Genomic DNA, 13063 nt, shown 5'->3' with positions numbered 1-13063 from the left:
AATTATTCAGTATTCTGTCTGCGTTTGAATGAACTCTGCCTGGTGGGATATAATTGAAATGCCTTCTGAGAGCCCATTCTAAAGGCATTTTCTCTGTCTGCTTCTCAATATACCTGATTTTTTAAATATGGATTTTATATTACTGTTGTGGCTGTAAGTTGTTTTTAATTGTTTTTAATGTTGTGTTTTAATGCTGTAACCTGCCCTGGGGCAAGGGCAGGTGGCAGACAGACAGAATTCCATTATAGATACTCTCTTCAGTGATGTCATACAGTGGTACCTCGGAAGTTGAGCGGAATCCGTTCCAGAAGTCCATTCAACTTCCAAAACGTTCAGAAACCAAGGCGCAGCTTCCGATTGGCTGCAGGAAGTTCCTGCAGCCAATCAGAAGCCACAGAAGCCGCGTTGGACGTTCGGGTTCCAAAGAATGTTTGCAAACCAGAACACTCACTTCCGGGTTTGCTGCATTCAGGAGCCAAAACTTTCGACTTTCAAGGCGTTCGGGATCCAAGGTACCACTGTATTTGTTTTCCTCATTCTGTTCTTTCTGCTGTCCATTGGCGCCCCCTCCTGGTGTCCCCTTTACCATTCTTCAACCTCTGCCTTTTAAAAAAATTAAATCTCTCCAATATTATGCATCTTTTTGGCATCAGTTGCCCTCTGTGATTGCCCAATATTCATCACAGACTTCTGATGCCAGTATCCTGCTGAGCTGTGGCTGTTTCCAGTAACAAGGCTGTTTCCAAAGCAGCAAGGGTATGGAACAACAAAACAGTCATATATGAAGGGGGATGTCTGTGAAGGAAAATCTTCACCCCAAGCCAGATTACTATCCGCAAGGGAAGTTTTTAATGTTTGATGTTTTATCGCTTTATTAGTATTATTTTCATTAATATTTTCTTGGAAGCTGCCCAGAGTGGCTGGGGAAACCCAGTCAGATGGGTGGGGTATAAATAATAAATTGTTGTTGTTGTTGTTGTTAGTCCATGAATTCTAGCTTTACCTGTCTGCTTTTTTCCATAACTTCTATCACGTCTCCTCTTAGTTGCCTTTTCTCTAAAATAAAAAGCCCCAAAGGCTGCAACTTTTCCTCACAGGGGAGTTGTTCCAGCCCCTTGAACATTATGGTTGCCCTTTTCTGAACCTTATTTCCAACTCCTTTTTGAGGTGAGGTGACCAGAACAATTGTTCCAGGATTTTTGCAGCTTTGTCAGGGTGGTGGTAGTGGGGGTGGTTTGCGGAACAACTCAGGTCTCAGGATTCTTTGATTTTGATGTGTGGTGCACAGCGATGGACTTTGGGCTCTCAAATTTCAGCGGCTCCCTGTGCGATTGTAAAATTCAGCTCCCCCCACCTCTCATGCTCCAAATTGTTGTGGCACCCCCTGCAGCACAGCACCCAGTGCAGCCGAACCCATTGCGCTACCCTGAAACCACTTCTGTGGTGTGGATGTGACCTCAGTTCTAGGAACAGAAGGTTTTTCATTAGCCTGCAGTCCAGTGCTTCACCGCATAAGAGAGCTCCACATTTGAGATGCTGGCAGGTTCTGCATATGGCGTTCTGCAGCCTTGAGACATCTTGATTTTTTTGTCTGCACCCAGACACCGACAGACTCCATGATCCTTGTGATAGGAATTTTGAGGTCTTAGGTAAAGGTAAAGGGACCCCTGACCATTAGGTCCAGTCGTGATCGACTCTGGGGTTGCGGCGCTCATCTCGCTTTATTGGCTGAGGGAGCCGGTGTACAGCTTCCGGGTCATGTGGTGAACCAGAGCAGCGCATGGAAGCGCCGTTTACCTTCCTGCCAGAGCGGTACCTATTTATCTACTTGCACTTTGACGTGCTTTCGAACTGCTAGGTTGGCAGGAGCTGGGACTGAGCAATGGGAGCTCACCCCGTCGCGGGGATTAGAACCGCCGACCTTCTGATCGGCAAGTCCTAAGCTCTGTGGTTTAACCCACAGCGCCACCCGCGTCCCTTTTGAGGTCTTAGATATAGGGTAATGTTCATAAGTGTACCAACCAAGCAGGTACATAGATCAGCACAGGAAGACCGACCTGGAACCATTTTGATTCCCAAACTGACCACATGTTTTCCCTGCAAGGAGTGGGGGGGGTGTCAGGGAGCCTTCCCATTGTCTAATGGGTGGCAGACTATCAGGAAAGGCAATCAGATAACCTGGCAAACAGGTAAAACAACATTCAAATTTCTGTTTTAGGCTGCCTTTTCTGTGATGTAGGTATGATCTGGGGGGTGGTCTTAGGTTACACCCCTTCTGTGATGTATGTATGATGTTTCTGGGGGTGGTCTTGATCTACAAGGTGGCAATTTCAAAAGTCCATATAAGGCCTTGCGCACCATTGTTCTGGGTTCCTCCTCCTTTCCTGCATGTGAGGGAAGCACCCTGTTGCAACAGATCAATAAAGATCAGGCTTACTAGCTGCTTTGCTCCTCAATATTCTCTGGTTGGCCTCTGCTATTTTCTCCTACCAATAGGGAACCTATGTAAGGACTCTAAATGGGCTCTTGGATACCCCATAAGGGAAAGAGGGCAGATTTTGTTTACAACACCATGAATGTGCGAACTATGGAGTTCAAGCCAAATCCAACCCTCCCAGCCCTTTCAAACCTGTGATATAAGAGTTTCTAATATTGCACCGACTTCACCAACCTTGTGCCCTCGAGGTATTTTAAACTACAACTCCCAGCACCTCCAGCCAGACCAGGTTGGTTAAGGCTGACCTAACCTATTTTGTGGACGATCATGTTTTGCTTGTCTTAAGTTTTACGGGCAAAAAAATATGGTGTGAAAGAAACGAATGCCTGTAACCCAAATGCCAAACAGAAGGTCCAGCAAATCGAGATAAGAATCACGTTAATGTAATGAGAACTCTAAGGACCACTGTGTCAGTGGTAGGAGTAATCAATTTGCGGCAGTATTTCCTCCACCACCTCTTTTATTGTTCGGCAGTTGTCTTCTTTCTTCTAATAATCCTTAAATCCTAAATAATCCAGGTCTCAAAAGGCTAAATTTGCAGACGCACATCCAAGAAGAACAATATTGGTGGAGACGTCACAGATAGGGCCTAGGCAGCTATGCCAATAAGCTTTGACATAAGCCTGTGAATGGATTTGAGATGATCAGGAGTGTGAATGGTCGCTGGGTATTGTGAAGGGAAGGACACAATTGCTTATCCAGGGAAGGCCTCAGCTGTTGTAGACATTTAAAGCACTAGGATACAACAAGCCATCATGGCTTCTCCTCAAAGAATCCTGGGAACAGTGGTTTGTTAAAGGTGCTGTGAGTTGTTAGGAGACCCTCCTATTCCAGGCTTCCTCAACCTCGGCCCTCCAGATGTTTTTGGCCTACAACTCCCATGATCCCTAGCTAGCAGGACCAGTGGTCAGGGATGATGGGGGGGGGGTTATTGGTTTGTTTTGCTTTTGCTCTTTTTTATCATTATGTATTTTGTGTTTTTTCTCTTGTATTTTTATGTTGTGAACGGCCCTGCACAGTCATGGATACAGCTGCCAAGCTACTCAACTGCCTCATTTCTTGTGTCAGAACAACTGCATCTGTATCCACCACCCATGGGCTGATTCATGACTAGGGGTCTTCCAGATTTCACGTTACCATTTGCTGATTGCAAAGGACTTTTTGTGTTTGGGATGGGTTTCTGGAAGACGCTTGTGCATGGATTTTTTGTGTGTGTGCAGATCAGTACACACTGACCAATGCACAGTCTTCACAGTAAGGCTCTATTCCGATGGCACAAGTATCACGACGACCGGTAGATTCTTATATGCTGCAGCCTTTATCCACCTTCACAGCCGTTGTAACATACCACTTGTTATCATCCGCCTGATCTGCCATTGAGGTCTTCTTGGATCATTCTTTGTCTAGCTCCTCCCCTTTGACCTTACCACCTTGGGTGACTCTGCTGTGAGTATGAGACTCCCAATGGCTTCACTTCCAAGGGTCATAGGAACGTGCAAGCATGCCTCCTTCTTTGATGTATGTATGGTGTTTTTGGAGTGGTCTTGGGCTAAGGGGTGGGCAATTTCAAAAGTCTTTATACAGACGTCATATAAAGTCTTTATAGGGACTTGCACACCTTTGTTGGGGGTCTCTCCTACCTCCTTGAGAGTAGGGGAGGGAACTCTGTTGCAACAGAATAATAATAATTTATTATTTATACCCCGCCCATCTGGCTGGGTTTCCCCAGCCATTCTGGGCGGCTTCCAGCAAAATATTAAAATACAATAATTCATCAAATATTAAAAGCTTCCCTAAACAGAGCTGTTTAGATCTCCCTTGCTTTCTTTGGATCCTTGCCTTCATCCATTCATCTCTGACCGATCATGGACTTAGGGGACTCAGTCCCTCGGGGAGCTGGGCAGCAAAAGACAAACCCTATTTTTTTCCTCATCACTCCTCTCACTCCTGGCCTTGCTGCAGGTTACAATTGCACAAAGGAAGAAGTCAGTCTGAACATACAAATGCCAAGTTCTGTCAGAAGCTGCGGGAGGCCAGGCCAAACATCCTAGCTTCCAAATATTATATGGCAAAGCAAATAAGCGAAGGGGAGGGGGGGACCAGGGCAGACACCCAGCAAGAAAGTTGCTTCGAATGCTCCATCTGCTTGACTCCTTAGTGAGGGTTATATTGACTTCTTAGCCTCCACCTTGCCACAGACTGAATTGTGGAATTCCACAAGGAGCTTGGCGGATTTCTTGGGCCTGTCCATCATCATGACGTGTCCACATTTCTCCAGCATATGCAGTTGGGAGTTGGGGATGGTGGCAGCTAAAATTTCTCCTCCAGAAGGATCAGTGATCTGAAAGAAATGAAAAGAAATTTATGTCTGGTGCCCACATTGTTCTCAGCAGCCCAGCCACATTCCTGGGACAGAGTGGCATAGCGTTGCTCCCAGGCATTCTTGCGGGGATAAAGATGACCGCCTCTATCTTTATTTTAAAACTACAGGCTGTGTCCCTACTCACTCTGCTCGCTAATCCCTTGCCATTCCCACCACATTGGGGTTGCGGCGCTCATCTCGCTTTTAGGCCAAGGGAGCCGACGTTTGTCCACAGACAGCTTTCCGGGTCATGTGGCCAGCATTACTGAACTGCTTCTGGCGCAACAGAACACCATGATGGAAACCAGAGCACATGGAAATGCCATCTACCTTCCCGCCGCAGCAGTATCTATTTATCTACTCGCACTGGTGTGCTTTCAAACTGCTTTCAAACTTTAGCTCTTGCTTTAAATCACCACTTCCCCATCTCACTCCCCTGCCATAGCCTCTGGTGTTGTTCAGCCTACATTCTCTTTGGCTTCCCCACCCCAAACCCAGGATTGTGCTGCATCACCACAAATCCTCCAATGAGGACTGTGTGATGACAGCCTTGCATGCTTATGTATATAGGAAGATATAAAGCAGGCTTCTCCAACTTGATGCTCCAGCCTGATGGTTTGGACTACAATGGTGCATTCTGGCTGGGGTGGGTGGGAGCTGTAGCCCAAACCATCCGGAGAGCACCAGGGGAACTTATACAAGGGGTTAAGATATAAGCAAAATGCTGATTGGGCTGACTCACTGCCACATGAATACAAACTTATGCAATTGTATCTGCATTTAATGAAAGGTTGCTGTAATAATAAGGTGCACAACTGGATGGGGCTGTAATCTATAGAAGAATTGTGTGCCAGTGTCAGACTTGATGAGTTCCTGCCTCTCTTCCTTGTGCATGTCCTCTGACATAGAAAAGTACCCTGATTAAGCACACGAGAACATCAAGGTAAAAGGTAAAGGACCCCTGGATGGTTAAGTCCAGTCAAAGGCGACTATGGGATTGCGGCGCTCATCTTGCTTTCAGACCAAGGGAGCCGACGTTTGTCCACAGACAGCTTTCTGGGTCATGTGGCCAGCATTACTGAACTGCTTCTGGCGCAACAGAACACATATGATGGAAACCAGAATGCATGGAAATGCCATTTACCTTCCCGCCACAGCCGTACCTATTTATCTACTCGCACTGGTGTGCTTTCAAACTGCTTTCAAACTTCAGCTCTAGGTTGGCAGAAGCTGGGACAGAGCAATGGGAGCTCACCCCACTGCTGTTGGTGTCTGTTTTGTTGCCACTGTGCAGTGCTTGGAGTCACAAGACTCTGTTTTGCTTTCCGGCCATTCCAGGCTGCTGGAAGTCTCACGGGAGACGGATGTGATGTTACTGGTTTCCTGTTCCTTTGTTTTCCAGTTGCTCTCTGCTTTCACAGAGAGAGCATGCATATTTCTTATCTGTCTGCACAGCGAGAAATAAAGCCTAGCAATGTAGCTCATATTTCTCGTCCCTTCTGCTGCTTTGATACTCTACTGAATGGGGAACGTGCCTGGAGCCTTATCAAAGGCTCAGGTCGTTAATCATCATCGGAGGAGATTCCGAAGGCTCAACCGGAGGAGTAGCTCAGTCGTAGCGGAAATTCCGACAATTGCAGGGATTTGAACCGCCAACCTTCTGATCGGCAAGCCCAAGAGGCTTAGTGTTTTAGACCACAGCGCCACCCACACCCCCCATACAAGAACTTCTAATGTGACCTCTGCATCTCCACTCGGTAGGCTGAAACCACCACCAGCCAGACATTTTCTTTAGCATCTCTCTCTGCCCTAGCTCCTAACAGCAACACCCTCTGGAACCAACAAACTTCCATTGACAAGTGGTTCTCTCATTTTTTGTTACATGGCTCTAGCCGCAAGGTGGGTGGGTGTTTCTTGTACAATATCTCAAATTTTGTTTTCCAGCCCTGGCTCCTTCTGGAAGTGCTAGCTGGGTCTCCATGAATTGAAGGAATGTGTGTCAATAGCAGTGCCAATGAGCACCTGCACCATACCTGGGTAACACCCTGTAGAGCCTCTCTCTTCCCCAGGACTGGGACTTTGCTTTTCAGCTGCTTATGGAATGTACTAGCTGCTTTTCTGAATGCAGAGAATAACAGTTCGCAGAACAGTTCAAAGTAACAATGGAGTAATTCAAAATATCGGCTAGGACTAAAAGTGATTGTTGGCTTTTAAGCTGCACCCAGCCATTAGCACAGCAAAAGAAAGCAGAGCATGCGCACACACACACTAACCTTGTCTTGCATTCCCCAAATAATCTGTGTGGGAGCCTTGATCTTGCTCATGTTGTCATGAAAGGTGTACCTGGACTCCTCAGAGATACAGTCCAGCAAACCTTTCCCAGTAAAAAAAGCAAAATTAGACTTCTTTCAGTCATCACATTTTTCTCTGCACATTTTAGGGTTGCCTCTTACATATGTCCTGCTCAGAGCAGACCCATTGAAATGGACTAACTCGGGTTCATTGATTTCAGTGGGTCTGCTCTGAATATATCTTAGCCGAATACAACCCTTTGCTTCCTAAGGTGTGTGCCTGTTTCACAACCTGGTTTCGCGTCCTTATTCCATAGCTGTCAACTTACAGATTTGATAATAAGGGACCAGCAGCCTTGAAAATAAGGGATCAGCAGCCAAAATAAGGGATCAACAATTACTTTGATAAAATACATATTTTGTTGCGTGCAAATGGTTTTAGATACCTATTAGGTCCATAAATTACCATATAGCATATATTCAACAACAACAACAAAAAAGCAACAATTTGTTGTTGACAAAGGACAGCTGGACATAGAAAGGGCCCCATTACCTTCAGTAACTTATTTAAGGGATATCATCAATAAGGGACAGCAGCAGGACATGGCGCTGGGATAAGGGACTATCCCGCCAAATAAGGGACGCTTGACAGCTATGCCTTATTCTCATTCTCGTTATGATTGACACTTCAAAATAAAATGAATAAATGTCTATTAAAACATCGAAAGCTGTTCAGAAAGGGTGTGCCACAAATACTGCAGGGAATAACTGCATCCATTGGCCTAGTTCGCATGCCATGTTAAGCTGCAGGGCGGCTCATTGTAACCACTTCCTCTTGCTTTTGCCAGTACCCGGAAGAAACCTGGCTCTGTCAAGGTGCCAGGGAACATTGAGAAGCCAGCAATTTCCAGGGTCCTTGATGTCAGAACTCTGGAAAACCACCTGTGGCAGGACAGTTGCTAGAAGAATGATGGACAGTAGGGGCCAGCAGAATGGAATGTTGGGAGGAGTTTGAGTGACAGGCAGAGAGAGACAGAGTCCATTGGAAAATGACAGACTGTGGGGGATAGAGAGGCTTGTGGGGCAGGGAGGAGTATGAGGAAGACATGAAAGCACAGTATATATCTAAAAGAGATATATTGACTGCTGTCTGGAAAGTAGAAGGACTCTGTATATAGTGGCTGCTGGGTCCAGAAGTTATAGCCCTTATAGACTTGACATCTTTCCGCAGGGCCTGCAAGACAGAGCTGTTCCACCAGGCCTTTGGCCAGGGCACAGTCTGACCCCCTCTCTCCTTCTGCAATCCTCATAGAACTCTAGCCCAATGGTTGCCATTAATTTGACTCTGAATTGATTTGACTCTGAATTGATTTTAGAATGTATTTCAATTAATTGATTGTGATTTTATGTAAACTGTGTTATTTTTACTGTTGTTAGCCGCTCTGAGCCCGGCTTCGGCTGAGGAGGGCAGGATATAAATAAAATTTTATTATTATTATTATTATTATTAAACATAGTTGTTTTTGCTGTGGTCTGGGTGTGTTCTCAGGTAAATGTCTCTCACCCCATGTATCAGGGTGGATGTACCTGAGTAGTATTGTAAAAGGAGAGTCCCATTCCTCTTTATTAGTCAGGTGGAGGCAGCGGGCATTTTGAGGAGACTCAGTAGAGCAGCTAAGTGGCTTACCCCCAGAGACAGGCCCATAAGAGGGACTTTGGACTAATCTATATTTGTGAGTTACCATATAATGTTATAAATGCATTACAAAAATGTGACACCAGGGGGCGCTGCACAGCAGTCAATGGACCAGGCTTCCTCAACCTCGGCCCTCCAGATGTTTTGAGACTACAATTCCTATCATCCCAGACCACTGGTCCTGCTAGCTAGGGATCATGGGAGTTGTAGGCCAAAAACATTTGTAGGGCCGAGGTTGAGGAAGCCTGCAATGGAAGCTTGCATTGAGAGCTATATAAAAAAAAATTCTTAGCGTTTTTTTTAGATTAGCATAGTTCCAGCCCCTGGGCAGCATCCCAGTCAGATCCCAAGGACCCTACCAAAGCTGGATTTGCTCCTGCTGTGGTGGAACTTAAAGGGGAGGAGAGAGAAAGGTGAGGGTTTGTGTAAGAGAGACCTCCATTCCTGCCATGCCCCCACCACCCTAAGCAGGTAAGTGGGATGGTGGGTGGGAATATGGGTAGCTTTTCCTCAAATTTGATTAAAATCCATCCTGAGAAGGACTTAAAGATAATGATAATAATAATAATAATAATAGTAATAATAATAATAATAGTAGTAGTAGTAATAATAATAATAATAATAATAATAATAATAATTTATTTATACCCCACCCATCTGGCTGAGTTTCCCCAGCCACTCTGGGCGGCTCCCAATCGAGTGTTAAATATTAAATATTAAAAACTTCCCTAAACAAATCCGCCTTCAGATGTCTTTTAAAGATAGGAAAGCTGCTTATTTCCTTCACATCTGAAGGGAGGGCGTTCCACAGGGTGGGCGCCACTACCAAGAAGGCCCTCTGTTTGTAAACAAGTTAGAGAGAGAGTTTGGATTTGATATCCCACTTTAACACTACCCTAAGGAGTCTCCAAGTGGCTAACAATCTCCTTTTCCCTTCCTTCCCCACAACAAACACTCTGTGAGGTGAGTGGGGCTGAGAGACTTCAGAGAAGTGTGACTGGCCCAAGGTCACCCAGCAGCTACATGTGGAGGAGCGGGGAATCAAACCTGGTTCATCAGATTATGGGTCCACCACTCTTAACCACTACACCACACTGGCTTTATGGACAAGTGCTATGAGTTGTGGAGATGGTTATTCTGAACCAATAAACTATACATTTTGGCATCATTACTGGTGTGATTCATTCACGACAGGAGAGCTGAAGTTAACATAGTATTTCTCTAATAGTGGGAAGAAGTCTCTGAGGAGGCTTCGCTGTTTAGTTATGTGAAATTACTTTTAAGATGTGAATATGAGAAACATCAACATGTATGTCAGTCAGGTATGCAAGTCAAAGAGCTGTGACTGGCTGCAATTGCATATTTGGAGTTATCTCACTAGAAGCCTTTTTTTGGTCACTGTTGCACTTACATTTTTTAAATATTGCGTAATGTGGAATCTGATAGTCCAGAAATCCCTGTAAGAACTATGGAGGGAAAACAAAGAGATGTCAGAGTCACAGGAAGCACATTGTTATGTACTGAAGTTCTCACCCTGGGCCAGCAGGGGGATACTGTAGATAGTTATGCAAATGAAGGATCAAAAGTGACGTTCAGTGATTGGATATTTTGTATGCAAATGAAGGATCGAAAGTGACGTTCAGTGATTGGCTAGTTACAGAAAATGGTTACTGTTGCATTCTAGTGGAGCTCTATATAAGCAGGCTGACTGAGCTCCTCAGTTCAGTCCTGTTCCAGCTTACAAATAAAGAGCTGCTTTGGAAGAATCACTGTGTCGTCTGATATGTTCACCCACAACCTAACACACATGACAGGCAGTTAAACGATAGTTCACTTAGTATGAACTTGCAGTGTGTAAATCAGGGGTTGAGAATTCAACATCTATCAGCCCCAGCCAGAAAAACCTCCACGCTTCCTAAACTTGTCTTCCTTCACCTGACGTGCTGATCTTCAGATTAGACTGACAATCTTAGGGTTGCTGACCTCAATTCCTCCTTCATTCCTCCTTCTCCAGGCCTCCTTAATGATAGCAGACAAACTTGGGAGATCCAAGCATAGCTTATTGTATCTCCATCTAAGATCCTTATTCTAGCAAACGTGTATTTCCAACAGTAAACGTTAGCTTTTTTATTTTCCAAAACCTGGAGTCTAAGTGTGATGGTATCCAGGGTGAAGCATGCTCTGCCAGCAGGGACTCTGTATTCAGTTTGGCTTCTGCTGGGCATTCAACTCAAATGACAACAGTCTCAGCACGCGCCCCCCTGGTCACCCTTCCTATTTACTCTCCCTTTTGGATTTCAGCCTGTGGCTTTTCTGACTATGACAACAAAACAGTTCAGGGAAGGGAGAAAGGGCTGCAGAGATATTTAGCTCAGAGAACTACCAACTGCAGACGGCTGCTTCTTTACCTGTTTGTTTACATTTTTGGGAACGTGGTATAGGGAGAGTGCCATGGTTTCTTCTACCTCCTTTACAGTCGAAGAAAGGCAAGGTATCTTGCCCAAGCCCTTAGTCTTACTCAGCTCGCACAATTGCTTGTCAACCTCGTTCTTCATGCGATACTGCTGACCTAAGGTTCGGGAGATAAAGCACACAGCTGAATTTGCTGGCGAACAAATCCAGAAGGCGAGATTGAGAGCCCGGATCTGGTCCACGACCACCCGCTCAAGAACTTTGCCCAAGGAAGGGAGATTAGCAACTGGCTTTTCCAAATTTTCCAAATTCGGGGAGGGTTTCTTGAGGAGTGGTTTTCCACAATCTCCTTCAAGCAGGCAAGGACCACCCTGCTCGCAAGGAGGCATTTATACATACATACATACATACATACATACATACATACATACATACCCTACCCATCTGGCTGGTTTTCTCCAGCCACTCTGCATGGCTTCCAATACATATAAAAACATAATAAAATGTCAAACATTAAAAACTTCCCCATACAGGGCTGCCTTCAGATGTCTTCTGAAAGTCAGGTAGTTGTTTATTTCCTTGACATCTGATGGGAGGGCGTTCCGCAGGGCGGGTGCCACCACCGAGAAGGCCCTCTGCCTGGTTCCCTGTAACCTCACTTCTCACAGTGAGGGAACTACTAGAAGGCCCTCAGCGCTGGACCTCAGTGTCCGGGCTGAATGATGGGGGTGAAGGCACTCCTTCAGGTATACTTCCCTGCCCCAGCCAGCTGTCCTCTCCCTGCTATTTTTTATCAGCCATGATGGGCAAGGGTCCAGAGCGCAAGGGGTCACCCTGACTGATCCAAGCACTATGCCCACATCCTTGAGCCTTGTTAACTGAAACTCATAAAAACAATTGAGACAATGAGGGCAAAAATAACAAAAAAGGAAGAAGCTAAACAATACCCCAAATGCAATCCTATGCATGTTTAGTTCCTCTGAACTCTATAGGACTTACTCTTAGGCAAGTGTGTACAGTGGTACCTCAGGTTAAGTACTTAATTCGTTCCGGAGGTCCGTTCTTAACCTGAAACTGTTCTTAACCTGAAGCACCACTTTAGCTAATGGGGCCTCCTGCTGCTGCCGTGCTGCTGGAGCACGATTTGTGTTCTCATCCTGAAGCAAAGTTCTTAACCTGAAGCATTATTTCTGGGTTAGCGGAGTCTGTAACCTGAAGCGTATGTAACCTGAAGCGTATGTAACCCGAAGTACCACTGTATAGGATTGCAGCCTTATGGCACAACCCTAGGCTTACCTAATCAGATATAAATCACCTTGAATTCAGTGGGACTTGTTTGCAGTGTTAGACTTGCTGGGCAAAGGAGGGATAAGCGGCGCACACTCACCTGCGGGGCACATGAGGGATAAGCAGCAGACCTCAGATGGATACCAAGCAGCATAAATGCCAGCAATCATTCCCCCCATGGACATGCCAACCAGGTGGAAAGGCTTTTGGTTCAGACCAGTGCACTCAACAAACTGAAAGAAGACACATGGGTGGAGATGTTGTGCTGTCTTCCAGCTCTCCAGTACTCTTTGCAGGTACTCCCAAGAAGACTTGGGGCTCTTGTCACAGATTCTAGGTGACATAAGATGGGTTGGGAAAGCATGGGAGATCCTACTGTTGTCTCTACAGTGGTACCTCTGGTTAAGTACTTAATTCGTTCCAGAGGTCTCTTCTTAACCTGAAACTGTTCTTAACCTGAAGCACCACTTTAGCTAATGGGGCCTCCTGCTGCCGCCACATGATTTCTGTTCTCATCC

General features: G+C 45.6%; 1 protein-coding gene across 1 annotated transcript in view; it reads right to left on the bottom strand.

Annotated features, from left to right (window-relative positions):
* Positions 1-4174: 4174 nt before the first annotated feature.
* The window catches only part of LOC307208883 (monoacylglycerol lipase ABHD6-like), a 31024-nt gene continuing 22135 nt past the window's right edge, over positions 4175-13063 (bottom strand). The window contains exons 5-9 of the mRNA XM_079963909.1: positions 12646-12778; positions 11255-11415; positions 10258-10312; positions 7133-7233; positions 4175-4838 (exon numbers count right to left, since the gene is read on the bottom strand). Of these exons, the coding sequence (XP_079820035.1) occupies positions 4662-4838; positions 7133-7233; positions 10258-10312; positions 11255-11415; positions 12646-12778 (627 nt within the window). The 3' untranslated portion in view covers positions 4175-4661. The remainder of the gene's footprint in view (positions 4839-7132; positions 7234-10257; positions 10313-11254; positions 11416-12645; positions 12779-13063) is intronic.

Source organism: Podarcis cretensis, assembly GCF_951804945.1.
Source record: "Podarcis cretensis genome assembly, chromosome: 2".
NCBI classification, from domain to species: domain Eukaryota; kingdom Metazoa; phylum Chordata; class Lepidosauria; order Squamata; family Lacertidae; genus Podarcis; species Podarcis cretensis.
This window is presented reverse-complemented; position numbering and strand designations above follow the sequence as displayed.